The sequence below is a fragment of the Ursus arctos genome, unplaced genomic scaffold (genome assembly GCF_023065955.2).
Source record: "Ursus arctos isolate Adak ecotype North America unplaced genomic scaffold, UrsArc2.0 scaffold_4, whole genome shotgun sequence".
Classification (NCBI taxonomy): domain Eukaryota; kingdom Metazoa; phylum Chordata; class Mammalia; order Carnivora; family Ursidae; genus Ursus; species Ursus arctos.
Genome location: NW_026623056.1, coordinates 42,801,896 through 42,828,758, shown reverse-complemented (window position 1 = coordinate 42,828,758; position 26,863 = coordinate 42,801,896). Strand labels below are relative to the sequence as shown.

General features: G+C 43.9%; 1 protein-coding gene across 1 annotated transcript in view; it reads right to left on the bottom strand.

The window, feature by feature from the left end:
• The window catches only part of MYH15 (myosin heavy chain 15), a 152,541-nt gene that overhangs the window by 23,169 nt on the left and 102,509 nt on the right, over positions 1–26,863 (bottom strand). The window contains exons 32-38 of the mRNA XM_026492845.4: positions 26,460–26,584; positions 23,008–23,123; positions 11,442–11,634; positions 11,027–11,230; positions 7,163–7,288; positions 4,913–5,083; positions 1,987–2,091 (exon numbers count right to left, since the gene is read on the bottom strand). Of these exons, the coding sequence (XP_026348630.3) occupies positions 1,987–2,091; positions 4,913–5,083; positions 7,163–7,288; positions 11,027–11,230; positions 11,442–11,634; positions 23,008–23,123; positions 26,460–26,584 (1,040 nt within the window). The remainder of the gene's footprint in view (positions 1–1,986; positions 2,092–4,912; positions 5,084–7,162; positions 7,289–11,026; positions 11,231–11,441; positions 11,635–23,007; positions 23,124–26,459; positions 26,585–26,863) is intronic.

The window sequence follows — 26,863 nt, the reverse complement described above, 5'->3', positions numbered from 1 at the left end:
AAAACTGTCTGTACCTTCTATAACGGTTCTAAGTTCTAGTCCTATGTCCTGTTTTATAATAGCACATTATTCTGGGTACTGGAGAGTGAAAATCGGATGAGCTTCCAAATGCTCAATGGGGACTGGCCATAGAACGATTGTGGTTGGGGTCACACTCGATTCCCTTTCCCATGTAGTAGGCTATTCCCAGAGGATTTTTCTGAGGAATCAAAACTATATTTAGGCCCCTTTCAAAATGACATTTTCAATTGGCTCCAATGATATACTATCATGAAACACCCCGCCTCATAGTCCTGGTGGTTATTTTGATGTTAAAGGAGAGCAGACTGGATTGAGTCATCATCTATCTTGGATATTTCAAAATCAGGTACTGATATCAAGGAATGTGGAGGGCTCTCTAATGTCTCTTTAAAGCTACAGCGCTTAGCTTAATATCTTGCACGACATAGGTGCTCAGTAGGTGTTATCTGATTTAATGGCAGAAAATCATTGTGTAATTGAATAGATACACTCCAAGCACCGTGCAGACACTCGGAAGAAATTATGAACTATACCTCCATACTAGTGCATGAGAGAACAATAAGGCTATTGCTAAGAAGAAACAAAGATAAAACACAATAGAAAAAGAATGCATTCTTTGGGACAATGAAAACCAAGAAAGTATAGCCTTGGTATTTTGTTCTGTAATGAACTTGTCTTCACAAGAAAAAATGTATGAATAATCCACAGGAAAATAAAGAGAAGAAAAACCCAGACATTATTAACAAGCCGCATTTTACTCCCCCAGCATAGGTGGCTTCCTCGCCCCTCTCCGAAAAAGGGTAGAACGCCACATCTTTCATGCTCCCCAGCTGCTTGCTTCCCTAGCGGCACCTACCAGGGGCTCACTCCCGCGTGGTTTCGGGATAACTAAAGAAGCGTCAAACTCGTCTTAGAAAAGAACCACTTATTCGGTAAAGAAGAGCTGCGCACGTAGCTCATTTCATCTTAATTAGCCCAAGATGATGCTTCTGAAGCATCCATCCACACTGTGTGCTTCTCATCCACACTGGCCTTCCTGCTGCAAGGGAGGAAGACTGCGGCATCTCTAACAGCGACTCCGGCCTCAGGGACCAGAATCGGACGGGCGGATCCACAGTTGCTGTGAAAGTGGGTGGTGGCCGCAGTGAATTTGCCTTTGCACTGGCATAAGCCAGGGCCGCAGCAGGAGCGGGCTAGAAAGGGCCCTCCGGTGTCCGTGCTCAACGACCGCAACATGCGGCCCTACTGTGTGCCGGGAAGGCGCGAGCCCCCGCGCGGCCATGACACGGCGCCTCTGCTCTCGTGGCCTCTATCTATGGCCCCCTCCACTTGAGGAAAAGGGAAGACAGGTTAGAAGATGAAAATGAAAGGGAAGGCTTCTCTTGTGGCTTCCGAAACGCCTTAATTCCGGGTGAGAAGCCTGCAGGAGACTTGCGGGAGACCGAGGCTAGGCCCAGGAGCAGCCGCTGCGCGCTCGGGAGGCCGGTCATTAGCAGTTGCCGCCTTACCGCCCCCCGGCACGCGCACCAGAGCTGTCGGGGGGGGGGGGGGCCGGAGGCTTTGTGCCCCCAGAGACTAGGAGCTCCGGTGTCGCCAGGGTCCCGTGTCACCTGCCGGCTGCGGAGCCAGCCCGACTCTGGCAGCCACCTCATTTACACCTCGTTCTCAGCCAGCCTCTCGCAGGAAGGCGTCTTCCCCCAAGTGCGAGCGCGGCAGCCGGCGTGTGCGAGAACGTCAGCGCCCTATAAATAGCTCTGCACTTCGGATCGCGCTTGCGCCGCATTTTGCTTCCTGGAGCTTGGAAAGGGACCCACCCAAACCCCGAAGAGCGCAGCCCCCCCTCCGCCCCGGGATGGTCAGCGGGGGTCTACCGCGGAGAGAGGGCAGAGACGGAGAGAGCGGGAGGCCTGGAAGGCCGTTTCAGGGGTCGCCAGCGCCCCAACAGGCAACAGATTCCCGGAGTACCTGATAGGCCAGCTCTTTGACGCATCGCTCCAGCCTGCGAGCTCCCTTCTGGGCCTCGGCACTGCGACGGACTTCGCCCTCCAGTTCACCTTCCAGTTCGCGAACCTGCAATGAGACCCTGACCTCAGACCACAGGCCGGCAGCCGGCAAGCCAGGGTGACCTCGTATGTGCCGACTGGCACGGCCCTTTGCAATAGAGCGAAGTCATCAAGAAAGACGCAGCCACTCTCCCTGGCCGTGGTTAAACAGGGCAGCCTCTCTGGAACACCGCCTCGCCCACAGCGAGGTGACTGAATTGTGTGGGTTTGTAAAAGGCCTGTTTAAACTCTGAAGGCTGTGAGGGGCTCATCCAGGCAGAAGGGACAAGTTCCTGTTGGATCCCCAAATCACGCACATACACGTGTGTAGGAACATAGGTGGTATACAGGGAATAAGCTAGAGCACACTTGAAGGATGCAGACAGTGTTCTACGTGGTCTTCAGCGGACTCTCTGAAGCCTGACCTTGAGGCCAGGTGGCATATGTGGCACGCACTGCCCGACAGCCCTGGCTTTGTGGGAGAGCTATAGCACAGACCAACAGTCCACCTGCAGCCTGACAGAGTCCGATAAGCAAAGTTAACATTCATTCAACAAATATTTTATGCCTGCCACACACCAGACCCCAAGGCTAGGGATTCGGCAGTGAACAGAACAAACAAAAGTCTGTCCCCTGTATGAGCATACATTTGAATGAGGGGGAACACACAAAGCAAAATATAGAATCTGTTCGATGGTGAGAAGTGATTGGAGAAATAAAACAGAACGGGGGGTAGAGAGTTGAGGGATGAAGGCTGTTGGCTGCTCCTTCTCTTCCCCTAGATGTCCCTGGCTCTCTCCCTGCCGCCTTCTTGACACGAATGCCACCTTCTCAACAGGGCCTTCCTGACTACCCTTTTAAAATTGCAAAGTCTAATGCCCCTAGGCATGAATGCGCCCAGAATGTCTGACCCCATCTCCTACTCCCCGCCTCCCTCCCTCCACTTCAGACACACTGTCCTTGCTCTTCCTCGAGGAGGGCAAGTCAGCAGGTGTGCAAGTGCCTTGTAGATGAGTCCATTAAAATAATCTTCTCACCCTCTATCATAGAGGAACTAATACATAGTTCAATCGGATGAGACATGAGACGATGAGGCCCCCTTTAAGCTGAGGTTTTTCTCTCATTTGTGTATTTTGAAGTTGATTAAGCTCCTCCGGGAAAATCATTTTATTACCTCAAATCCTAGACATCATATAATTTCACCTGTAAATATTTCGTTATGTAATCCTAACAGATAATAGTATTATGATTATGTTTTTAAGAAAATCATAATTCCTTACTATCAGCCGATGTTGGGAGCTCACTGCTACTGAGTTAGCACTGGTTCTAGGCCTTAATGGTGGAGAAAGAGCAATTGGAAACAAAATTAAATCCTGCAATCTTAAATTTGAATTGGAAATACCAGTATCATTCCTGTATTTTTCTATCAGAGAAAAAAGACATACTCTAAGTTCTTTAATTTTATACCTGTATGTTTTTTCTCATACTAAAAATCTTGGTTCTCATACAATAAAGATTAAATATTTATTGGTTAGAGAATTATACTAGTCTTACTGATAGTGGTAATGATAACGGTTATTTGAAACTACAAGTACGGTTTCCTTTATTTGCTGATCTTTTTTCTTTTGTCCTTAGATGTACTCCGTGAGGGATGCACAAAGCACTATGTTTAAAAGTCACTGGGAATAATTCTTCTGTGTGTTTTATGCCCCCCAACTTGATACACAGTCAGCTTCAGTTGTTTCCATTTGTGTTAACATTTTAGGGATTGATTTGTTTTATTCTGCTCTTTGGTTTAAACTTGTTTTTTAATTTTGAAGCATGTAAATGTTTTATACGATTTTGCAATCAAAACAACGGCATGAGGTTCATTCAGAAGGTCTCAGCTTCATCTCCGTGTTCTCCTCCTATGGGTAGCTATTTTTATTAGTTTTTGTCTAATCCTGTCACCCCTTCTTTTTGAAAACACAAGCAAATGTGTATGTGCACCTGTCTTCTAGATTTCCCCTGCTCTTGCACAAAAGCTTGTAGACTCTGTTACCTGTGCCTGTTATCATTGCTGTACTGCTAGATGGGATCTCTAGAACCTACCACGGAGCTCTGCCTCACTCCTTCTTAATCAGCATGAGTGGCTGGAGGTACCGCGGATGTGCACTGGAATTCTCCTGTATGAATACACCATAAATGCGCAAAAGCAATACCGTATTTTTCAGGGGCCCTTCTGAACCATCAAGTCCCAGTCAGGTATTCTTCCTATCCTTCTAGCATTTGTCACCCAACTTGTACATATCCACTGAAATCGATTCAATAGTTTTAAATACCCTATTTTCAAGAGAGACCTTCCTATTTGTTGTTAAACTCCCCAAGGGCAGGTGCTATATCGTTGCTGTCAGTCCTTCCTATATCTTCACTAAGCATTTCTTGATCCTTGATTTAGTTGTTTCCCTGCCACTTTCCCTGACCTGACAGATAAAAAATGGGCCTTCTCTGCAGAGGCAATAGCAAGAACAAAGGCACAGAAGCAAGACTGCGTGGGTGCACCTGGAAATAGCAGGTAACCCTGTCTGTGGGGAGCCCGGAGTCGGTGTGGCTGAACGGGAGAAGATGCATTCTCACCTCGCAGGAAGAGGGAAGGCAGAGTTAATCCAGTCCAAGAAAAGTCTTGGTTGATGGCCCAAGGTCAAGCAAGAATGAATGACCACATTGAGACCTGACACTCTCAGTGATCTAGAAGTACTAAAAGCACAAGTGATGAGAGAGATAGGGAACATTTGGAGCGATATTCCAGGACAATAAGGCCTTGAATTGGGAGTCGTCATGGCCCCATGATGACCCATGCAAACACCTACCCTCGATTCTAGTTTCTGGACTTGCTTTCTATTCCCCATCACGGCCCTCTGTTCAGCTTCATCCAGCCTGTTTTGTAAGTCTTTAATGGTCTGCTCCATGTTCTTTCTCATCCTCTCCAAGTGGGCATTGGTGTCTTGCTCCTTCTTCAGTTCTTCTGATATGTTTGCTGACTAAAACAGGAAGAAAGGAGCTGAGATGAGCTGGCAGCCAACTGACCTTCACATTTCCACCCACGATGTTCAGGTCATGCTCTGACTAGATGTCATGCCTTCCTCTGTGTATTAATCTCCCACCGCTCTGTCCCTCACCCAGGCCACCCTCGAGTTTGTTAACGATATGGCAATCAAGAGGACATCAAGCTACCAGAGAAGCTGGGTGAGGGGGAGCAGAAACAGACCAGAGATGAAGTGCTGCGTGAACACTGCACAACACCTGTATCGAAAGAAAGCTGACCAACTGAAGCAACAGCTTTGAACGGACTAAAACCCAGGACATGTCCTGTAATATCATGCACCAGGACAAGTATGGAAGGGTGCCTACGAAAGTCTTTCACATCTCACTCTGATAATTCTGTGATTCACAACAGCAAACAAGTTTAGGCTCCAGGAATTTGGCAGCTACACGTGCTTTCAGTGCCAATAATCTGGCACAAGGAAGGTTCATTCTTGTTTGTGAAGCCTGCTCTTGGCTTTGGCTATGTGTACAAGGGCTTGATGTCTCGACAAAATTATTAAGAACTGGTTCATGAATCTCTCAGTGCATTTAATGTAAGAACACTGTCCTCCCAGCCAAAGCTTCTCTGTCTATCAGGTTACCAACCATCTGTATAATTTAAGTGTGAGACGTCTGTGCAGATGGTGAGGGCAGAGAATGAATTATGGAGGCAACTCTGGGTTCTGCTATGTGGGGCTGGGACTCAGAGCTGAACTATTAGAGAACCGGAAGGTGGGGGAAGAGGTAGTGAGTTCATTTTTCAACATTGTCAAGAAAGTCTTATAAAGGCACGCTAGAGCAGAGAGTCTTCATAATGTGTGACTGCATACATTTCCCAAGCTGGAGTAGACACTCTTTTTATTCCATTCTCTCTATGTGGATTTTCATAAATGTTAGCGTATTATTTTTCCCCTGGCCATCAAACATTTTCAAGCTTTCGCACACCTCTTTTCCATCACAGAGCAGAAATGTCTGCATTGTTACAAAATGGCTGAGTGATAGGCACGCTTCTCTCTTCTTAGAGAGGGCTGGGTTCTACAGTGACCTGGTGTCCAGGATTTGGTGCAAAGGTTTTGTTTAGCTCCTCAACTGACAAATAACCCAGGCAAATACAGATACAAGCTCTTCCCCTGTTTTGCATTTGAAAATGACTAATATAAAATCTAATTAAATGTCTTGTCTCCGCAGTTCCCATACCCCTTTCTTCAAGAGGACCAGCGGAGTCAGGGCTGCGGCTCAGAGCTGGGCTTTGATGGACCACACAGAGTGTCCTGATGGGGATGGAGTGAGTGGAGGCTGCGGTTAAGTGCGCACTCTGCTCAGCAAGCCTGGGACCTGCAAGGTCCTCCACCTCCCTCCGCTAATTTTTCTGCTGAGTGTTACCTTCTGCTTGCTGTGCCCTTTGAGAGAAGGGCCGCATCTGCCCACAGGGGGTGCCCAGTGGTGGCCCTTCTTCAGTTCCCCCAGAGCTTCAGAAAAGACTGGCTGCCAGTGCTGAGCTTAGCACCATTTAGGAAGAGCACCCCCATCAACAATTTTAAACTTGCAAATAAAGAAGGTACACCAGCCCCGAAACCCTTCTTTACCAACCTGATTGTGCTACTCAAACAATAGTACGGGTTGTAAGAAATAAGTGAAATAAGCTTTCTTTCTAGATCATCATCATCAAACCATTACAGATACGGGGAAAATAGCTCTTTGTAGGAACATACAGGAAGAATTGTTTCTAGACTCTAGATGTATTGATCCACAAGTGGAAAGTGGCCTAACTTAGAAAAAAAAACACCTCTTGCTTTCATAAGGTTTTGCTTATAGCAATTCAACTGCTCCTTTTTATTGTCTGAGTAGGTTGGAAGGGAGGAGCTAGTTGGCCTAATTTTTCAAAATGGGAACAGAGAGGCAGAGGGGTCAGCTAATCTCCTGGCTGTATGGAGAATCAATGGAATTCTTTTTGGCTGCAGAGCTGCCTCTGCCCCTTGGCTACTGCTCTGGTCAACTCTGGAAGACAGGAGTGAGCGAGCAGTCAATGGACCCACCTCGGTGGCCGCCTTCTTGGCCTTCTCTTCTGCATTTTGACACCTTTGCGCTGCCTCTTCGGCTTCTTTCTGCATCCTGGCAACATCGACCTCCAGTTTCTTCTTCCGGCTGAGGAGGCTAGTGTTCTAAAGCAAAGCAGCACGCTCATCAGGCAAGTTGAGGCCCGTGATGCAAAATCAAGCTGGTCGGTTGAGGACACACAAGGGGAATGGGCTGGGCTAGCAGCGAGCTCTGTTCTCGGCAGCCACAGTCAGCAAAGCTGTCCTTCCAACTCCGGGAGGCCACACTAGAAAACTCCCCTTTGCCAACAAAGGCATCTTTGAATGGAAGGTATTTCATCTGTTAGAGGTTCCATATTAAAGAGATAGTTTGTCTGAATAAGAAAGTAGAAATGGATGCAGATAATCTACAAACCCCAAATATGTGTTTGGTTTTCCACTTGTTGAGGAAAATGGTTTTCTGCCTTTGTTCTTTGATGTGGTAGAAGGAAGTGCTCCAGGGCACAGGTCAAGGTCAGCTGCAGACGTCTGGGGAGGGGGGGGGGTAGATAGTTTACCTCCTGCTGCTCCAGGAAAAACAAAAACAAGCCCCCACTTCCTCTTTATCTACCTCCCTTTCTATCTGACTCTGCAGTGAGGAGGCGGGAAGTGTCGCTCCAACGAGCCTCATCCCCCAGCCCTTAGGAACCCTCTACCCTGTGGGAGGGTGTCAGAGGTTCTGTGGCTGGTACTGCCCTAATTCTTTCTTCCCTGGGTTGTGACACTAGAGGCTGAGGCTCCTTTTGCTGCTATTTGGTCCATATTTGAAGCACAGCTTTTCTGAGGGTGTGAAACCTTAGCGCAGAGAATGTAATATAAAAAGCACAGGGTCCTATTATAGATTTCTCTTCATTGTCCTTTCACTTTTCTCTAGCTAGTTCCTCTCTTGGCAGCAGGACCGTACCTTGGAAATAGATACCCTAGCCTCACAGGTTCTGCCCTGCTTCCTCGATGGCGAGAAGCATCTTCAGCAAGGCTACCATGCTCCATCCTCACAGAGAGCTGGGTTCCATGCCCCCCAGCCCGGGATTTTCCCTGGTGGTGATGCTGTTGAGGATGAATGTATTTTACTGGATATTTTCTGGATGCTCACTGCACATAACTCCATAGAAACTTTTTCTTTGTAAAGGAGGGCATGAATATAAATGCCGACTTGCTCATACATGGAATCATTTAAAATCTGCTAGGAAGATATTGGTCAAAACCTTTTCAAGCTGAATGACTCTAATGGGTTCTTTTGGGGAGGAAGGGGGTTAGGAGATATTGTGCAAGGGGGCAATCCAGATTGTCACAGCTCAGGTTTGAAAAAGAACACATGTAATCAGCCAAGGACGAGTTTGGCCTTGTATGTTTATTCTAGGCTCAAGAGGTCTGGGAATGCAGAAGAGACTAAGAAGGTTCCATAAAAGGTTCATTATGTTATCAAAAGATTGACAGCATTCTATTAATTGCAAGGTGCCCCCACATGATTAATGTTGGGGAGAGGTCCTTGTGAGCAATGTAGTATCGCCTAGTTGTGCTGGTCAACGGGACCAGCAGTGTCCCCTGAGAATTCATTTGATTCCTGGGTCCCACTAGAGATTCTGATTCAGTAGGAGACCTGACATTTGCATTTTGGTGTTAGTTTCTGTTGTACACCTAAAGTGTTAGAAACTCTGCCCTAGAGATCACGTTTCCACGGCCTAATTTTCTTTTTTGGTTTTTCAAATTCACCTCCTCCTCCCTGTGTCTGCTTTTTCTCTGGTTGATGTGCTGAGCTCCCTCTAGGCTGGTGGGTTTTCATCATATTGGGACCCACTGGTGCATTATCAGTTATAATATGCATGGCAAATGATTTATTACCAATAGCTATTAAGTACTACAGATAGATGATTACTTTTTAAAAATTCAATATCCTACTTTATACGAATCCTGCTCATTGTATTTAGATAAGCATTCCTGAGAGAGAAAGAAAATGTTGAAGTGAGTTAGCCTGCCAGGAATTATGCATAACACACAGCCTATTTGTTCCATGTCACATGATATCTAAATAGGGTTGTGTCATGCACAATGTTTTGATGGACACAAAAGTCAAACTGTAGGCGCTAACTAATTTCAATGCCTTCCAGCTGGTACATCTCTGGCTGATCCTTCCCTTTTTCCAGTATTTCTAGGTGGGGGCACAACCGGCATTCTGGGAGGGGCAATTCTTTGAGAAGTAGGATTATCCTGCACCTAGCCAAGTATTCGTATCTCTGAACTCGGCCCACGAAATGTCAGTGGCTCTCTCCAGTCACTGTGGCAACCAGAATGATCCCAGACGTTTCTAAATGCCCCAAATATGGCAGTTCTGCCTATAGCTGTTTTAATCCACCCTTCATAGCAATCACCAGAGTCAACTTCCTAAAATGAAAACCTGATCATTTCACTCTGGGCTACTCAAAATTCTTCAGTGGATCCCCGTTAGCTGCAAGTCAGAATTCAAGCTGCATCAGTCTCAGACTCAAGGTTCCTGGGGACCTGGCTCTCCCTGCTCTCAGCATCATTTCTCTGATCTCCCCCACCATGTTCGAGTGAGGGTAACAATTTCCCTCAATAACCCAAATCTCCTCCTCCTTCATGCTTCCGTCGTTGGTTTCACAGCTCCACTTAAGCATATCGCGCCCCTAGCTAGGTCTAGGGCTGTCAGGGAAGGCGTTCTGTAGGGGTGTGCTTGCTCTGACACCACACTCCAGCAGTGTGCTGCAGTTCCTCGCGTGGGTCTCCACCTTTTTCTGGGACAATGGAGACATTCTGCATGTATACCATGTATACCTGTCAGGTTATGGTGAGTGCCCTATAAATGTTGAATGATCCATTTACTATACACATTGGTCCTAGCCACAATGGTTTCTCCTGATCCTATGAGAATGGCAAACGATCTAAGAATTCTTGCTTCATGTCGCTTATATAACCTTCCATGAGATACCAGAGTCCTGAAAGCTCATCAAATCTGTCAGCAGCCACTTAGAATTGTTAGAAATCTCCTGGCTCTGAGGCAGGAACATTTTTTTTAAATCCTGGGATGCTGGGAGAGTGTGTGGCTTGGAGGGAACAGGAGAAGCAGGCAAGTGGCTCTGGTACACTAGGGAATGTTCGTGTCTCTCCAGAATCTTGGCTATCAATGCTCTGAGAGTCCATTCTTTTGGACTTAGTATTATGGGTTATATTGTGTCCCTGCCAAAAGAGATATACTGAAGTCCTAACCCCAGATCTCTGAACGTGACCTTATTTGGAAATAGAGCCTTTACAGAGGGAATCAAGTTAAAAATGAGATCACTAGGAGGTGTCCAAATACAATATGACTGATGTCCTTATAAAAAAGGGAAATTTAGACACAAATACTAACAGAGGAAAGATGGTATTAAGACACAGAGAGAGAATGTCATGAGAAGGCAGAGGATTGAAATGACGCAGCTATAAGTTAACGAGCACCAAAGATTGCCAATAAACCACCAGAAGCTAGAAAAAGGCAAGGAAGGATTGACCTACAAGACTCAGAGGGAGCATGGCCCAGCTGACACCTTAGTTTCACTCATCTAGTCTTCACTACTGTGAAAGAATCGATTCTGCTGTTTTAAGCCATCCAGTTTGTGGCCCTGGGTTGTAACAGCTCTAGGAAACTAATACATCTGGGAATGAATGAAGAGCGTGCCCACTGCTCTGCTGCAAAGACTTCATCTAGCCTCATATGCCATGCCCACGGCATGACGTGGCAACCATGTATGGTCCAAGGGTGAAGAGTAGGTGGAAACCATGGTCTTCACACAGTTGACACAGCTAATCGGAAGAGTTTATGGGCCTCACCTGGGTATGGAAAAGATTGATTCTCTCTGTGGCCTGCAGGAGCTCTTCCTCTGCCAGCCTGCGCCCGCATTCTGTCTGCTTATACAAGGACCTCAGTTCCTCTAGCTCAGACTGGAGAAGAGAGTTGTGCCTCTCAGCCATAGCCACCTGCTCCTTCAGCTCACTGTTCAGGTGTGTGCTGTCATCTAGCTGCACCCGAAGGTCCTGCGAGAGAAAACATGGGCCCGGGGCACAGATCGTCTGAGTTGGGATATGGGACATGCACCTGCATGCATGCTCTGAGCAAAGCTCCACCAATTTAAATGTAAGTACGTTCCTGCTCTCTTGAAGGATTAGATCTGTTGCCCTTACTTTTATTGCTCCACACAATCTGTCTCTTGTTTATTCCCTGCCCGCATATTACAATCTGAAATACCTTGACCTGAGTCTGAAGCTGGCCCAGGGATTTGGTTGCCTCTGACACCTGCCGGTTGGCAGAGCTAAGCTGGAGTTCCATCTCGCTGAGGTCCCCTTCCACATTCTTCTTCAGCCGGGTCACCTCAATTCTGCTTCTAGTTTCAGAATCCAGACTAGACTGCAGGGAGTCAATAGCACATTGCTGGTTCCTCCTAATTTTAGAAAAACATTCAGGGGAAAAAATCATGCACCCAAATTAAGAAAGGTTACCTGCTGTGTACATAATAGTTTAGGAAACAGAAAACAATTAAAATTCAAGAAAAATTCTGGGTAATTAACAAAATAAGTCTAAGGGGTTGTCATTGTGAAAACATGGAGGTTGGGGCACCTGGGTGGCTCAGTCGGTTAGGCGGCCAACTCTTGATTTCAGCTCAAGTCATGATCTCAGGGTTCTGGGATCAAGCCCTGCATCCAGCTCTGCACTCACTGGGGGGAGTCTGCTTGAGATTCTCTCTCTTCCTTTCCCTCTGCCCCTCGCCACACTTGCAAGCTCACTCATGTTCTCTCTCTCTCTCTCTCAAATAAATAAATAAATCTTAAAAAAAAATGGAGGTTGAAGGGTTAGGTTAATGAAGGTTAATGAGCATTATAACAGATTAAGATTCCTAGGACAACTTCCCACAAGAATCAAGGAAAGTACCAGAATCTTTGTGAGGTTCCAGTGGGGTAGCCTTAGCCTTATCTAAGATGCCCTAAAGGACAGCATAGGGCAAACGCCTGGATTTCCTAGAGTGGCTAAGGAAAAAGGAAGGGTGCTCTTCCTGACAGCCATAATATTTAAACTACTTTCAATGATGAAACATGTCTGAACAAGGCCAGAAAGAGCCATCCAGGCCAAAGTCTCAAGGACCAGCAATACTACTCTAATGGCCTGTGGATGCTTAGCTCTTCTATAATAGGATGGTTATCTTTCTCTAGGAGTTGGAGTCCAGTCAAGGGTAGGCTGAGAAAACAAACTGCTGGGTAAGGATTGAGTTGCTTCAATATTCCTTCCTAACAACAAAGCCCTATGCTGAAACTGTGTGTGCAAAGAGACAGAAGTTTAGACAATGGATGTGTGTTCAGGAAAGCAATGAAAAAATCTGAGGAACTCATGACAATCATTTCCCAGGCTTCTTGCATTAGTTTGGGACTATGTGACTGAATCCTGGCCACTGGATTATGTGTAGAAATATTTCCAGGCCTTGCCTATACAACATTTTCACTTGTATGGTCACTCCCCTTTTTCTCATCTATGGCAAATTTGGTGGCCACATATGGAAGTTTTTGGCACCACAAGGAAGGAAGGAACCTAGGTTCTTCTTTTTTTTTTTTTTAAGATTTTATTTGTTTGACAAAGAGAGAGACAGCCAGTGAGAGAGTTACACAAGCAGGAGGAGTGGGAGAGGAAGAAGCAGGCTCCCAGCTGAGCAGGGAGCCCAATGTGGGGCTCAATCCCAGGATCCTGAGATCACTCCCTGAGCTAAGGCAGACGCTTAAAGACTGAGCCACCCAGGCGCTCCAAGTCATAAATGAATGACTTTGAAGAATAGTGGCTCCCTCTCTAGCCTGGCCTACACTGGACATGGACAAAAAACAAAGACGAACTTTGATAGTTTTAAGTCATCAAGATTTGGTGTTTGTGAGCCAGGACAAGTTAACTGCTATAACGAACACATGCCCTGTTAGACTTACCCCATGAAACAGGACTTAGTGCTGGATAGACAAGACAGAGGTGGGAAGAGCCTTCCTATTCTTCATCACAGAGCCCATTATCACAAATAGAAAGAATGTTCTCATCTTGGATCAGAATTAGGTCTGCAATGAAAATGTCACTGAATCTGTGTCCTGAGCTCTGAGGCCAATGGGTAGGAGTGTGGTTAGAGTTTTCAATTAGATGACAGGGGGAGAGGCCACTTGTCATGACTACCTTTCTCCCCATTGCTGGGAGGAAGTCTCACAAGTAGTTATGGAAATGTATGGGAGAATGTAAAGCCCAGAGTTAGCACCTCTCCTCTGCTAACCCCATGTCCCTGCACCCCGCAGGTTGAGGTCAGCCTCTAATGCCTATTCTTATGTCCTGGGCTTCTGTTCAGCTTCCAGATCAGAATCCTACAGGGATGCCAGTACTTAAAGTTAACAGAGACTTTTATGACTGACTATGTACCTCCCCATTCATATCTTGAAGCCCTACCCTGTGATTAAGGTAAAACGAGGCTGTTGGGTGGGGCCTAATTCAATCTGATTTGTGTCCCTATAAAAAGAGAAAATTCTGACACACACAAACACGCCAGGGATGCACACACACAGAAGAAAGACCATGTGAGGACACGACAGGAGGGTGGCCATCTGCAAGCCAAGGAGAGGCCTCAGGGGAAACCAAACTTGCCAATACCTTGATTTTGGACTTGCAGCTTCCAGAACTGTGAGAAAATAAATTTATGCATTTAAGCCACTCAGTCTGCATTTCATTATGGCAGCCCAAGCAGACTTACACAGGGACTCACATTCTCAACAACACTAGAAGCTTTAAGACACTTCTTTGTTTTACACTGAGGAAACTAATTTTTGCCACAGCTGACTCTCCTTATGCAGGAACACTAAAGCATTCCTAGTTTGGTGTCAAAATCCTCTGCACAGAGATCCATTCTACTTAAGCAATGTTTCAAACTGTATTTTTCTACAGTTGTTTATGAATCTTCATGAGAGCCTGCAGACAGTAGAAATTGCTGTGGTTTGAGAGGCTTGGGTAGGTTACAGGCCCAGAGAATGGCCTCTACACGATCAATACATTTCATGTATAGTTATGTTTTAAAATGAAAATTCCTCCAAGTACCTTAAAAAAAAATGAAGCACTCAGGACCAGAACACTATAGTAAGAAGTTCTGCCCCTCACCCCCAGAAATGTGGAAGACAATTTGAAAAGGGAAACCAAGTGTAAACAAACAAACAAAAAACAGGATAAAAACTTAAAACTTAAGGAAAGAAACCATCAATAAAACAAAAAGGCAACCTACTGAATAGGAAAAGATATTTGCAAGCAATATAACCAGTAAGTGATTAAGATCCAAAATATATAAAGAACTCACACAACTCAACACCAAAAATAATAATGACAATAATCTGATTAAAAACGGGCAAAAGACACGAACAGACATGTCTCCAAAGAAGACATACAGATAGCCAACAGACGCAAAAACAGATGCTCAACATCACTCATCGTCAGAGAAATGCAAATTAAAACCACAATGAGATAGTACCTCACCTGTGAGAATGGCTAAACTCAAAAACAGAAATAATAAGTGTTGGTGAGGATGTGGAGAAAAAAGAACCCTCATGCACTGTTGGTGGGAATGCAAATTTGTGCAGTCACTATGAGAAACAGTATAGACATTCTTCAAAAAATAAAAAATAGAATTACCATATGATCCAGTAATTGTACTACTGGATATTTATCCAAAGAAAACAAAAACTCTAATTCAAAAAGATATATGCACCCCTGTGTTTATTGCAGCAGTATTTACAATAGCCATGATATGGAAGCAACCCAAGTGTCCATCGATAGATGAACGGATTAAGAAGATGTGGTACAGACTTCCAGGGGAGATAGTGGAGTAGGAGGACCCTAAGTTAACCTCATCCCATGGATACAACTAGATAACACCACATCAGTGTAAATAAACCAGAAAACAACACACAGACTGGCAGAACTGACTCTCCACAGGTGAAAGTAGAGAAAAGACCACATAGAAGAGAGTAGGAAGGGTGGAGACATGGTTGGGGCCTCAATGGACCCATGGGATTGTTCACAGTAGTGAGGAACATAGAGATGAGGGAATAGACCCTCACACCAAGCACCCCAGGCATGAGGAACCTGCATGGGAAAGACAAATTCCCATAACATTTGGCTTTGAAAACCAGAGGGGCCTGGCTTCATGAGTTCTTACAATTGGGCTTAGTATCTGAAACTTTAAAAATCAGTGGATGGGTTCTGGGAGAGCAATGGAAAACTGAACCCCATCCTTAAAGAGACTGCATGACAAAAAGCCCCTCAAACATAAAGAATAGAAGCAGCAGTTTGAAAAACACCTGGGCATCCAAATCGGCAAGGAAGAAGTCAAACATTCACTATTTGCAGATGATATGATACTCTATGTAGAAAACCCAAAAGACTCCACCAAATATTACTAGAACTAATACATGAATTTAGCAAAGTTGCAGGATATAAAATCAATGTGCGGAAACCTGTTGCATTTCTATATACCGATAATGAAGCAGCAGAAAAGGAAACCAAGGAATCGATCCCATTTGCAATTGCACCCAAAACAATAGGATACCTAGGAATACCTAACTAAAGAGGTAAATACCTAACTAAAGAGGTAAAAGATCTATACTCTGAAAACTATAGAACACTTATGAAAGAAATTGAAGAGGACACAAAAAAATGGAAAAGTATTCCATGCTCATGGATTGGAAGAACAAATATTGTTAAAATATCTATATTACCCAAAGCAATCTACACATTTAATTCAATCCCCATCAAAATACCACCAACATTTTTCACAGAACTAGAACAATCAATCCTAAAATTTGTATGGAACCACAGAAGACCCCGAATAGCCAAAGCAGTTCTGAAAAAGAAAAATAAAATTGGAGGCATCATAGTTCTGGATTTCAAGCTATATCACAAAGCTGTAGTCATCAAGACAGTATGGTACTGGCACAAAAACAGACACAAAGATCAATGAAATAGAATGGAGAAACCAGAAATGGACCCACAACTTTATGGTCGACTACTCTTTGACAAAGGAGGAAAGAATATCCACTGGAAAAAAAGTCTCTTCAATAAATCGTGTTGGGAAAACTGGACAGCAACTTGCAGAAGAATGAAACTGGTCTACTTTCTTCGCCATACACAAAAATAAACTCAAAATGTTTGAAAGACCTAAATGTGAGACAGGAAACCATCAAAACCCTAGAGGAGAACACAGGCAGCAACCTCTTTGACATTGTCCGTAGCAACTTCTTACTAGACACATCACTGGAAGCAAGGGAAACAAAGGAAACATGAACTATTGGGACTTCGTCAAGATAAAACGAGCAAAAGCAACAATCCACAAAAACTAAGAGGCAGCCTACTGAATGGGAGAAGATATTTGCAAATGACATATCTGATAAACGTTGAGTATCTAGGATCTTTCATAAAGAACTTATCAAACTCAACACCCAAAGAACAAATAACCCAGTTAAGAAATGGGCAGAAGACATGAATAGACACTTTTGCAAAGAAGACATCCAGATGGCCAACAGACACATGAAAAGATGCTCAAGGTCACTCATCGTCACGGAAATACAAATCAAACCCACAATGAGATATCACCTCATACCTGTCAGAATGGCTAAAATTAACAACACAAGAAACAACAGGTGTTGGTGAGGATGCAGAGAAAGGGGAACACTCTTGTACTGTTGATGGGAATGCAAAGTGGTGTAGCCACTCTGGAGAACAGTTTGGAGGTTCCTCAAAAAGTTAAAAATAGAGCTATTCTATGATCCAGAAATTGCACTACTAGGTACTTACCCCAAGGATACAAAAATACAGATTCAAAGGGGTACATGCACCCCAATGTTTATAATAACAGCATTATCAACAATAGCCAAACTATGGAGAGAGCTCAAATGTCCATTGACTGAGAATGGATAAAGAAGATGTGGTGTGTATATATATATGCAATGGGATATTACTCAGCCATCAAAAAAATGAAATCTTGCCATTTGCAACAACGTGGATGGAGCTAGAGTGTATTATGCTAAGTGAAATAAGTTAGTCAGAGAAAGATAAATACCATATGATCTCACTCGTATGTGGAATTTAAGAAAGAAAACAGATGAACATATGGGAAGGGGTAAAAAATGAGAGAGGGAAACAACCCATAAAAGACTCTTAACAATAAAGAACAAACTGAGGGTTGATGGAGGGAGGTGGGTGGGGGATGGGCATTTCCATACACTAATAATTAATTAATAGAGTAATTAAGAAAAAAATCCCATTTACACAATTGTACCAAAATAATAAAATACCTAGGAATAAACTTACCCAAGGAGGTGAAAGACCTGTACTCTGAAAACTATTGAAGATGACACAAACAAATGGAAAGATATTCCATGCTCATGGATTGGAAGAACAAATATTGTTAACATGTCCAGACTAGCCAAAGTAATCTATAGATTTAAGGCAATTCCTATCAAAATACTAGCAGCATTTTTCACAGAACTAGAATAATCCTAAAATTTGTATGAAACCACAAAAGGCCCTGAAGAGCCAAAGCAATCCTGAAAAGGAACAAAACTGGACGTATCACAGTCCCAGATATCAAGATAGACTACAAAGCCATAGTAATCAAAACAGTATGGTACTGGCACGAAAACAGACACATCAATCAACAGAACAGAATAGAGAGCCCAGAAATAACCCATGATTATATGGTCAGTTGAACTGTGACAAAGACGGCAAGAACATGCAATGGGAAAAAGACAGTCTCTTCAACCAGTGGTGTTGGGATAACTGGACAGCAATATGCAAAACAATGAAACTGGCCCACTTTTTTATACCATATACAAAAATAAGCTCCGAATGGATTAAAACCCTAAATGTGAGACCTGAAACCATAAAATTTCTAGAAAAGAGCACAGGTAGTAATTTCTCTTAACATTGGCTTTAGCAACATTTTTCTACATTTGTCTTCAGGCAAGGAAAACAAAAGCAAAAATCAACTATTGGGACTACCTGAAAATAAAAGGCTTTTATACAGCAAAGGAAACCATCAACAAAACTAAAAGACCACCTACTGAAGGGACATTTATGAATGACATACCAATAAAGGATTAGTATCCAAAATATTAAAGAATTTACACAACTCAACACCAAAAAACCCCAAATAATACAATTAAATAATGGGCAGAAACCATGAACAGACATTTCTCCAAAGACATCCAGACGGCCAGCAGACACATGAACAGATGCTCAACATCACTCATTGTCAGCGAGACGCAGATCGAAACCACAATGAGATACCACCTCACACCTGTCAGAATGGTTAAAATAAAAAACACAAGAAATGAATGTCGGTGAGAATGTGGAGAAAAAGGAACCCTCGTACACTGTTGGTGGGAATGCAAATTGGTGCAGCCACTGTGGATAATAGTATGGAGGTTCCTCAAAAAATTAAAAATACAATTACCCTATGATCCAGTAATTCCACTACTGGTTATTTACCCAAAGAAAACAAAACCCCTAATTTGAAAAGATATATGCATCCCTGTGTTTACTGAAGCATTATTTACAAGCCAAATTATGGAAGCAGCCCAAGTGCCCATCAATAGATAAATGGATAAAGATATGGTGAGTGAGTGAGTGTGTGTGTGTGTGTGTGTGTGTGTGTGTAATATTACTCAGCCATAATAAAGAATGGACTCTTCTACCAATCTAGAGGGTATAATGGATGGATCTAGATGGTATAATGCTAAGTGAAATCAGTCAGGGAAAGACAAATACCATTTGATTTCACTCATATGTGGAATTTAAGAAACAAAACAAATGAACAAAGAAAAAAAGAGACAAACCAAAAAACAGACTCATAACTATGGAAAACAAACTAAGGGTTACCAGACAGGAGGTGGGTGGGGGGATGGGTGAAACAGGTGAAGGGGATTAAGAGCACACTTATCGTGATGAGCACTGAGTAATGTACAGAATTGTTGAATCATACTGTACACCCAAGACTAAGACAACACTGTATGTTACAGTTTTTAAAACTAAGAATTAAAAAAAAAACCCTCAAAGTTTGAAAAAAACCTTAGAATTAAAAAAAAAACCCTTTAAAACCTTAATGGTTTTAAATGGACAGTCAATTCAATAGGTCAGTTTTTTTCTCTTGCAATATTGTTCATCTATATCAGAGAAATGTAAGATTTTCCTTAGTTCTAATATATAGGATTTAGCTTTAAAATGATTAACAAGGTATTTTCCTAACTAAATACCATGTCTGTGTTTGAGATCCTATTTCTTAAAGACATGCTAAAATATTTTACTTAGAAACGAGAAAAGACTTAAACATATTCTTCTGGCAGAAACTCAGACAGTGAAGTCCAGTTTGATGGTGCTTATAAATTAAAACCGTGCGTGAAGTTTGACACCACTGAGTTCTGAGGCACAGACCAAAGGGAAGGAAAACATGATGGAACATTACCAGATCCCCCAGGGCTATAGGCCAAAGGTGGGCAAACTAGGAGCTATGGGGCAAATCCAGCCATGTCCATTTGATTTCCTGTTGTCTATGGTTGCTTTCAAGCTACAGCTGCAAAGCTGAGACCCTATGGCCTGCAAAGCTGAAAATATTTACTACTGATGATGCTCGGGGGTTGCTAGCCCAGACTATGGCACCTTGGCATATTAAGTTTCTTAAGCTCAAGGAGTTTGAGAAAACAACAAAAGAAGGAAGATCATTCTAAACCCCTCTGCCCTTCTGCCCTGAATGCAGAAGATAAATCTCTCATGTGAAAGATAATCTCCCCCTGTAGAGAAGGAAGGGACTGGTCCTTACCACCAAAGAGGGAATTTAGGACCAAAAAGTCTTTATAAACAAACCTCGCTAATTCTTCAGCATTTACTACCCTAGCCCAAATCCCTGCGCCTTGTCAATTCTTCACAGGTTCATTGTTTCTTTGTCTAAAAGCTATAAAAGCTTTCTGCTCTGGTCTTGTCTCTGGGTCTTCATCCTTTTGTGAAGGCTCCCATGGACATGTAAAAATTCAATAACATGTGTATACTTTTGTCCTGCTACTCTGTTGTAAGTCAGTTTAATTCTTAGGATCCGCCAGAGACCCGAAAAGGGTAAGGAGGATTTTTCTCTCCCCTACACTATCTGATCCTAGACAGAAGATTTGTTCAACCCTTCAGTAGGCGATCAAACCAAAGCAAGCTAATGCATTTTGACAGGGTAAGGAATTTCAGTGCCTCATTCCCAAAAGCTTCCCCAGCCCCTCTCTGGGTGTGTCTAGGGAGAGCTGAATACAGGACAGGTGCACCCTCGCTCGGGGCCAGTGAGAAGACACACGTTTCAACATTTCCCTGAAGATCCTGAGCTGAAGGAGGGATACAGTCAGTGGTCTCTGAAAATTCAAGATGCACCTGACCCACTTGTTTTCAATGCAGTTCTGAGTCTTCCATTAGAACTTGACTTAGGCAACAGCTATGGCCACTAGCTGACCTTCCCGCTAGCTGCCGTCATTCCTCTATCTAGGATGGAGCGGACCAAAGCCAGCCACCCAAACTCCTCCTCTCCTCCCATCGGTGACTGCGTCATCACCTCCCTACCTCCAGCTATGTTCATTAGAACCCTTGTAGAAAAAAAAATCTTTTTTCAAGAAAGCCCTATCAAATCCATAAAAGTTTAGGAAGTCCCGACAAGAATAGCAGGCACAGTGTCTGGCCAACGTGAAGTGCTCAAGTATGTGTTTAACAAGTGAAACAGATGACACATACACCAGCTGCTCATACTTTTCACCACCAACAGGCCTCCAGCTCGCCCAGGATTAGTCCTCACCGAAAGGCAGCGCAAGGCGGCAGCAGACCCGTGGAACGAATCAGGCAGCTCGCAGCGCTCTCGGGGGCCCTGTCCTCCCCTCGGAGTCTCTGCTGCTTCTCAGGTCCCTTCCTGGGTCCTGCCTCACTGGCCTGCTTCCGTTTCTGTGGCCTTTCCCAAGAAGACCTAGAACCTCATCTGGCCTTCAGGCAACCTTCTCCTTGCGTTCTAGAACGTTACCTGGCTTATCCTTGATTGCTCAGAACACTCTGCTTTGCTAGGACTTCCCCCTGCCATTCTGTTCAGTTTCCTGGGGACCCCTTCGTGTCCCAGCCCTGAAGTCCGATGAAAGCAGCGGGTGAAAACCGAGGCATCCCGATACCACCCGCACTTGCACGGAGCCCTTACCCAGAAACGTCAGCGAGGGCATTTGTGATATTTTGTAAGATAGGCTCGTCTCTGCTTTCCGGGCTCTACCTATTACAGTTATTATGAATCATTAACTAAACTCCTGACGAGCTGGCCCCACCCTCCAGCCCGCCCCTTCCTTTTTCAGGCCCTTCAGGGCTCCAGGCTAGCGTTCAGTTCTTTCTTCTTCCAGCCCTGGCTGCTTGGATCTCCGGCTTCCTTCTCGCTAAGATTATTATAATTGGTGAGCGGCTCGAAGACATTCAGATGTACCTGGCGACACGCAGACTCTCTGAGGATTCATTTTTCTCAGCTAGGTTTATTAATAGGTGCAGGCTTGACGTTACCTGAAACGAGTTTTTTTAACTGCACAAAGAAATGTTCGTTTTTGTTCTTCACGGAAGGAAGTAGGGCAAATATCAAGGCCTGATGTTTTACCCTTCATCAAAAAAAATTCTTTTAGACACTGACTCAGAGCCTCTTAAGTCCACCAGAATTCATCCCCACAGTCGAGGGGAAACGTGCCAGTGAGTCCGGGCCAGGGTAACTCAAGCACACAGAGGGCCAAATGTGGCTTGATGGCCTCATTAAAAAAAAATGACCCCCATGGGAGTTTTGTCGGAATTTGGGGTACAGGAAAGAAGCCAGCTCTAGTGAATATATTAACAATTTTTTAAAAATTGTTTAACAAACATGTAGAAAGCAACTTGCCAGTCAAAACTCCGACTCAAATGATTCTCCTTGCTGACATACGGCACAGACTTAATGGAACAGATCAGATAAATAATATAATGATGGCAAATTCCATGTGTTTATAATTGTGCCTTTGATCTATACAGTGTGAAGTGCTTTGCCAACATCAGCTCACTGATCTTCCTCACCACCTTCTGTGACATGTATGGGGCTGCTTTTATCCCCTCACTTCACTGAGCCGCTAAGAAGTAGAATGTCTAAAGTCATCAGCTTGTTATGATGAAGCTAAGAAAAGATCCTGCCACCCGTGAGTCCTGTCTAGTTCAGTTTCCCGACTATTAAGACTCAGCCTCTTCACCAGGGATTCAACAAGCAGCTTAGCTCCTGGCTTCTGCCCCTCTCCCAACAGACGGCTACAGGTACAGGCAGGGGGCATGGGAAAACTTCACTCTGATCTGACCTTAATTTTCATGCACCACATCACGGTTTTGGGTTCGTTTCCTCCACCATTCAGCATTATCAGTCAGCTTCTCGAATGCCCGAGAAAGAGACTGGGCAGTGCCCCCAGTCCTTGTGCGTATAGTTGTGCTTTTGTTGTTGTGTTATCTGGAGTCTCTATGAGAACAGAAGCTGCTCAAGTATGAGAAAATCATAAAAACAGACAGTAATTGCACAGCGGTGTGCCTTTATATTAACAGTGCTGAGCTCGCCGCCGGAAAGACGCTGGCCTGCAGGGAGACTGGCTAAGCTTCTTTGGGTGCGTTCCAACAGAGGCCATAAAGGCGGCCAGATACAGCCTGTTCTGCTCAGTCAAGGATTCTGGAGTATGCAAATGTTGCTCATCAGAATAACCTTAGTTACCTAAAATTTTCTATTTCTTCATTTTTCTCTGAAAGCTTTCTTTCAAGTTCTGCTTTAGCCTCCAAGAGTTCAAGCTGGAAGCGAAGAATCTTGCTTTCATTACGTTCCAGAGCTCCCTGAAATACATAAATTAGAAGTACTAAGTTAAATCTACTTTTTGGACACAAAATTTTATTTCCCCCCAAATGTGTGTCACTATCGTAGCTCTCTCTGCAGTCGCTGGGAGAGCTCTAAGTTCAAACCAGGCCCCTGAAGATTGGAACAGGATGAGAGACAAGTGACTGCTTTTGTTTGTCATGTCACTTACAGCTTTGACATCCCCGGGGCTCTCTGCTGTCGTGCAGGAACTAGAATTCTAAAGCATTTTTTAAAATAGAAAATTTCAATCTTGTCTGTGACTATATTTAAACTTCTTAATTTATTACTCTTGACTTTGCTTAATATAGTTCATCTTCAGGATGAATCAATAAATGGATCAAAGCTAGAACAAGGAAAGTGATAACTCCTACTTGGAATCTTTCATTTAATTCTGGGCATCACAGAGGAATACAGAAAAAGTTGAAAGCATTCAGAGAGCAGGAAACAGGCTAGTATCCAAATATTGTCAAAAGAAGAACAATAAAGGAATTTAGGATGTACTTGACACATAACCCTCGGTGTGAGCCTTCATCACCATAATTATTACTACTACTTCAAATGGATTGCTTTGACAGCTAGGGAAATCTCCTGCCCCTTTGAGTATTTAAATATAGGCAAGGCAATTACTGCCAGGGATGTTATAAAGGTGATTCAAGTTTAAAAGTGTAGCTTTGATTAAATCTTTAAAGCCTATTCCAAAGACACAATTTATACAGAAGTAGAAACAAACGAAATATTTGGACGATACTGAGGAAGATGTTTATAAAGGGCACAAGGTGCGACAACAATCTACTGGTCAGTTAACAACTGGCAGATAGTCCTGAGGGCAGGAGTAATTTTTATAGCCTTTTCTAGGTGTTCTTACCACATACAAACAAAAGTAAAAAGTAAAACCGAGTAGCAATTTCAAGATAAAAATAAGAAAGATGTTAGGAATTTTAATATGTCTTAAGGCCTTGCTGCTGTTCGCTGAACACTACCTTCAATATAAAAGAAAATAAATCAAAAACCAATGCTGGGAGAGCAATTTCCTGCAAGGAAATGGTGCCCTTCCTTCAGGGGGAAACTGTCACCTCTCACCCTCCAGAATCCGCAGAGAAACTGAATCTTTGGAGAGGGTGACCTGGGAAAATTTGAGTTTTGTGGCCTCAAAACTAATGTGATAAAGTTTCTCATAAAGGCTCACCCAGGAAAACAAATAACCCAATTTTGCAAATACATGTCCAAGTTGATGAAGTATTTATGAATGCTGCAAAAGACGAAACTTGAGAAAATGCAAATAGAATATCATGCCATCTAGTGGTGGTAAGTGGTATGAGTGCTGTGGCCTTACTCTGCCTGTGACCTGCTAGTCGATTTCATACACGAAATGCATATGTTATGTGGGACTTAAATTGCCCCCCACCCAATCATATCTCTCACTGGCTCATCACAGTGCTTGAAATTTCTACTTCTTTAGGTTAGGGTGGTGGCTTTAGAAAGTCCCTAGCCAGGATGGCCAGAGAACCAAAGGGAACAAGTAAATGAAACAAAGCTCGCCGACTTTACAAGGACCAGCCTTGTTAGGTGACACTACCAACGGAAAGGGTTCTACATAAAATGTAGAAGACCTCAGGAAAACAATTATGCATAAAAAGGCAAGAGCTGTGTCAAAAGCCATCCACTTGACAACGCTATTCACAGGGCACTATGGACACGTCTCTCGTGTGGCAGGTTTCTTACGGAAGTGTAGTGATAAGATGAGTTTAACAGACGCTGCTTGGCATGGAGCAGTCCCTTGGGGTCTAATTTTCTGTGATCATACCTTCCAAAAGGCTCTGTTTAACATGGACCGTTTTGCCTTTTAAAAATCATTTTCTTGGAGAAGGAAGGGAAGAATGAAGGGGGGTTAAACAGAAGGGGGAATGAACCATGAGAGACTATGGACTGTGGGAAACAAACTGAGGGCTTCAGAGGGGAGGGGGGTGGGGGACTGGGATAGGCTGGTGATGGGTAGTAAGGAGGGCACGTATTGCATGGTGCACTGGGTGTTATACGCAAGTAATGAATCATTGAACTTTACATCAAAAACTAAGGATATACTGTATGGTGACTAACATAATAAAAAATTATAATAAAAAAAAGTAAAAAAAAAAATAATAATAATTTTCTTGGGTTGCCAGGGTGGCTCAGCCGGTTAAGTGTCTGCCTTTAGCTCCCCAGGTCGTGATCTTGGGATCCTGGGATCAAGCCCCACATCAGGCTCCCTGCTCAGTGGGGAGTCTGCTTCTCCAACTCCCCCCTGCTTGTGCTCTCTCTTGCTATCTCTCTTTCTCAAATAAATAAATAAAATCTTTTTAAAAAATCATTTTCTCAGTTGGAGGGTAAGTGGCGGGGGCTGCATTTTAAGTCCTGGGTGCTTAGTCTCAGGGAGGCTCAAGAAGATGAAACTCAGCTGTGAGAAAAGAGGCTTTGCAGGACATGTTAACTGCTTAGTGACCGAGACGGATGACTCCTTTCAGTTCACCCTCTTTGGCAAAAAGTCTTCTCAGGGGCTCTTTCAATCACTAGCACATTCCCAGGGGTGAGGTCGGAGATTGTGCCTGAACTTTTAATCCATAACACTCAAATGGTCCTGTCAAACAATCTGTAAAAAGATGAGCTTTCAGGACAAATGTTTAACAACATCACTTTAAATCTCATTTTTAAAACTCAAGTTTTTTTGGGGGGAAAACTATTTTGAGTGACTCCTTTCTAAAGAGCGGAGGTGGTATAAGGATTTATTCATTTAGCATTCACCAGATATTTGCTGCACCTCTGCTACACACCAGCCAGTGTTCTAGGCCGGGGCTTCTCAGCTGTTGGCATGAATACGGACCACTGAAGGACCGCGTTAAAAATGCAGATTCTGATTCAACAGAGCTGGGGAGAAGGCTGAGGGTCCGCATTTCTCACAAGCTCCAGGACAACGCAACTCCAAGCAGCTGACCCATGGGCCACGTTTTGAATAGTGAGGGTCTAGGCCAGGGGGATAAATTGATCAACAAGATAGACGTGGTTCCTTTTTCTCATCGCACTTGGTAGACTTGTATCCGTGATTGCTTATCCTGCCCTCTGAGCCTCAGTGTCACTTGTGAAATGGGACAACAGTTTGCTAGGGTGATTCCATAAGGTAATGTACATCAAGCCCTGGGCCTAGTCCCTAGCACGGAGTTAACACTTGAAGAAGGGTCATTTTGGTGCTGCTGCTGCTGCTGCTGCTATTTTTACTGGAATGCAGAACCTTCTGCTTTGTCACAATGACAAAAACCTTCTTTGCTCCCTGGACGGAATACCTCTGCTTCTTCCAGTGCCGCCTGGACTTCAGTCTTCTCTTGCTCTATCTGTTTCTTGGCCTTTTCCATTTCACTTAGGTTCCTCTTTCCTTCTCTCACCTGATTTGTCAGATTAGAAATCTCTTCTGGAGAAGGAAGAAAAGCAAAGTTAGTGAAAGGAACCAGTGTCCAACCAATGACATCAGGTACGTCGGACAGTTTCCCAGGGACCACGGTCACACCATCCTTGGAAACTTGATGGCAAGGCCACCAGTGGCACCTATGGGACCCTTGTTTGGATTAGAAAAAGTCACTCTTTCTTCAGCTTATTCTTTTGCCACCCGCCAGAAAGTTGCTTACTACCACTGGAGAGGACGGTGCTTCTCAGGGTACTGAGCACTGAACAACCTGTACAACTTTACATG